This window comes from Mus caroli, chromosome 6 (genome assembly GCF_900094665.2).
Source record: "Mus caroli chromosome 6, CAROLI_EIJ_v1.1, whole genome shotgun sequence".
NCBI lineage: Eukaryota > Metazoa > Chordata > Mammalia > Rodentia > Muridae > Mus > Mus caroli.
The window spans coordinates 81,473,469-81,476,204 of NC_034575.1; the positions used below are offsets into that span (position 1 = coordinate 81,473,469).

General features: G+C 54.2%; 1 protein-coding gene across 1 annotated transcript in view; it reads right to left on the reverse strand.

Moving 5' to 3' along the window:
- The window catches only part of Sfxn5 (sideroflexin 5), a 119,294-nt gene extending 118,740 nt beyond the window's left edge, over positions 1 to 554 (reverse strand). Inside the window, exon 1 of the mRNA XM_029478216.1 lies at positions 447 to 554. Within this exon, the coding sequence (XP_029334076.1) occupies positions 447 to 554 (108 nt within the window). The remainder of the gene's footprint in view (positions 1 to 446) is intronic.
- Positions 555 to 2,736: the final 2,182 nt, after the last annotated feature.

Sequence of the window (2,736 nt, forward strand, 5' to 3'; positions counted from 1 at the left end):
GAGACTGTCCCGCAGCTCACAAGAAAGGTCAGTCCCACTCGGGGAGAAGTTGAGAAGCATACAGGCCACACCACCGGCCCATGCATCTCAAGACGGGAACTTTGCGCCTAGGGCGCATTTGCCAGAGCGACCCCTTCAGAGCCGCTCGGACCCGGGACCGCGACCCGCGTGGCCAATCACGGAGCGACTAAGACGGGGGCTGTGCCAGGGCGCGGGCATCCGCGGAATGACTGTGCCACCCGCCAATAGGAAACTAGAGAGGGAGACCTCGCCCATCCTGTTGCCCAATAGGAAAGGAGCGGCTACAGCCAAGGTCCCCGCACTAGCTGTAGGCTCTGGTGGCCGCGGGTTGGAGACCCTCGAGCTGAAGTGACTTTGCAAGAGATTTGGCTCCGTGCCCTTCCCTGTGTCTCCCTTCCACCCGCTCGTCGCATGCCGAACCTCACCTGCTGGAAGCGGGGCTTGCCCAGCTGGAAAGGGGGCGCATCTGTGGAGGCNTTCGGGGCACTGGCCGCCGCGGACGCCGCTGAGGCTGTGGTTGCTGTATCCGCCATGGCCACTGACGCCCGCAATCTCCAGCCCTTTTAAAATGTCCCTCCTCGGCCCCCGCCACAGTTGCCTCTCCCGATTGGCCGTGAGCAACCGCAGCGAACCGGGCGCGCAGGGGCTTCTGGGGAGTGTAGTTTTCCCCTGCTCTGAGCCTGACAACCTCAGACTGCAGAGAGTTGCACCCACGCAGACCTGGTCTTAGTTCCCGCCGCTAAAGCAGCAGGCGTTTGCAGTCCTGAGAATGTATGCAAATGCATGTGCGGATATACGTGTAGGCCTGAGTCTTAGGACAAGGAACCCTTACAAACGCGGACACGACCCACGACCCGGGATCAGACAAGCAAGGACTCCAGGCAGAGTGGGGTTAATTCGGATGGCCTTCAGCAAGGAGTCGCACTGCGGGATTTTCCGTTTCTTCTATCAAAACCCTGGCTCCAGCCATTCTGCCACTCTCTGAAACAAGCCATGCTCACGCTGCTGTGACCCTTTAACATTCTGCTCATTTTTATCATGGCCTGAGGCGATTCTTTTTATAGGTTCCGCATAGGCGTTCATCCGTTCCATCAGCCTACTTCCACAAAAATCCGCTTCCGGAATTTGTACCACACAGCACTCTCTTTTGCCTCCTTGCATGTAGCTCAGGCTAGCCTGGAACTATGTAGCACAGGCTGGCCTCAAACTTGTGATCCTTCTTCCTCTGCCTCCCAAGTCCCAGGATTACAGGTGCCAGCCAACAGACAAACCATGGGCTTAAATATCTTTCCTACTGTATGGTGNGGGAGGAGGGTGGATAAATCTTCAGTGCAGATATAGGAAGGTTGACACTAGGCACNCAAATGCTTTGGGTGACTTAAATATCCAGAGCTTAAGCATCCTGAGACCCTACTTCTTCTGACCTAAGGAGGTTCCGTCCAAGCCTAATTACTGAGGACCAGCAACAGGGGTGCACCAGGAGCTGCAGAGAATACCAGGGTAATAAACACCCCACCCCCACCCCCTGCAGAATGGCACCAAATGGCAACTGCAGCCCCAGCTAAGTGGTGTGGTTATGAGCCACNCTGGGCATGGAGAATGGGGAGATGATGGTTTCACCCAGGACATAACTCCTTGACTCTAGGGNAGCCTCTGTCTCATGGTGGGACTCAGAGCTAACTTGGGGTTGCCCTCTTGTCCTTCTGGACACAGCATGAGCCATTGGTGGCCCAAGGGCTCATCCACTCACTGATAGATGAGCCACATGGAATAGAACTCACAAATGAACCAAAGAACAGTTCTTATTTTTGGTTTGTATCTTACCTTTCCTTACTGAACTCAGTGGCTTTAGGACAGAAGTCACAAAATTTGCCCTCTTTATCCACTCCCCCACCCCGCCAGGCCCAACAGTCAGTAAATATGCCTGTGATCAATGCCGGTGAGCACAGGCATCCTAGGCGCACGGGCCATGAGGCAGTGTTGCCTGTGATTTCAGAGTGGTAGCTCTGTCACCTGAGGACCACACTGCCTCTCCCACAGGCGGTCTCCTTTGTCCGCTCATTTCAAAACAAACACACAAGCTGGCTGCGGTACACGATCTTTTTATTCTTCATAAAGTGCTCACAACATGAAGCACAAGCTCTTTATAGACAGGAGTTTCAAAGAGGAAGACAAAGGGCCGAGCAGAGCTGTGCCTGCTCGCTGCCTGGCTGGCTGCACTCTGCAGTATGTGGTAAGGAGCAGACATAATGAACAAAACCCTGGCCTCAGTTCAGGACCTCTCTGGAAGACACCCCTGCCCTGGCCATGTAGGGAAGCCAAANAGCAAGGATGGATGAAAGATGAGAGAAGGGCTGGGACCAATTAAAGCCCAGAGGAAGACCTAGCAGAGGGACTCAGTTCCTCAAGAGATACCTCCAACACCCAAGGACTGCCCCTACCCCCAAACTCTGGGAACTGGTGGCTACTTTCTCATCTCTGAGTTGACCTATAGTTGGTAACTGCACAGTGGTGGACCCCGTTGTGGTTCNTCTGCTCTATGCTGGCAGAAGACTGACATCATCCACAGAGAATATTCTTCTGAGGTGTTCTGAGTGAACCCATGACCCTGTCTTTAGAGACAGCTGGAAAGAAGTTACTGCTTCTCACTGGGCCCAAAGCATCTTTTGTCAGCATCTCCCCTCCTTCACTCATACCTTTTGTAATGCACAGCCA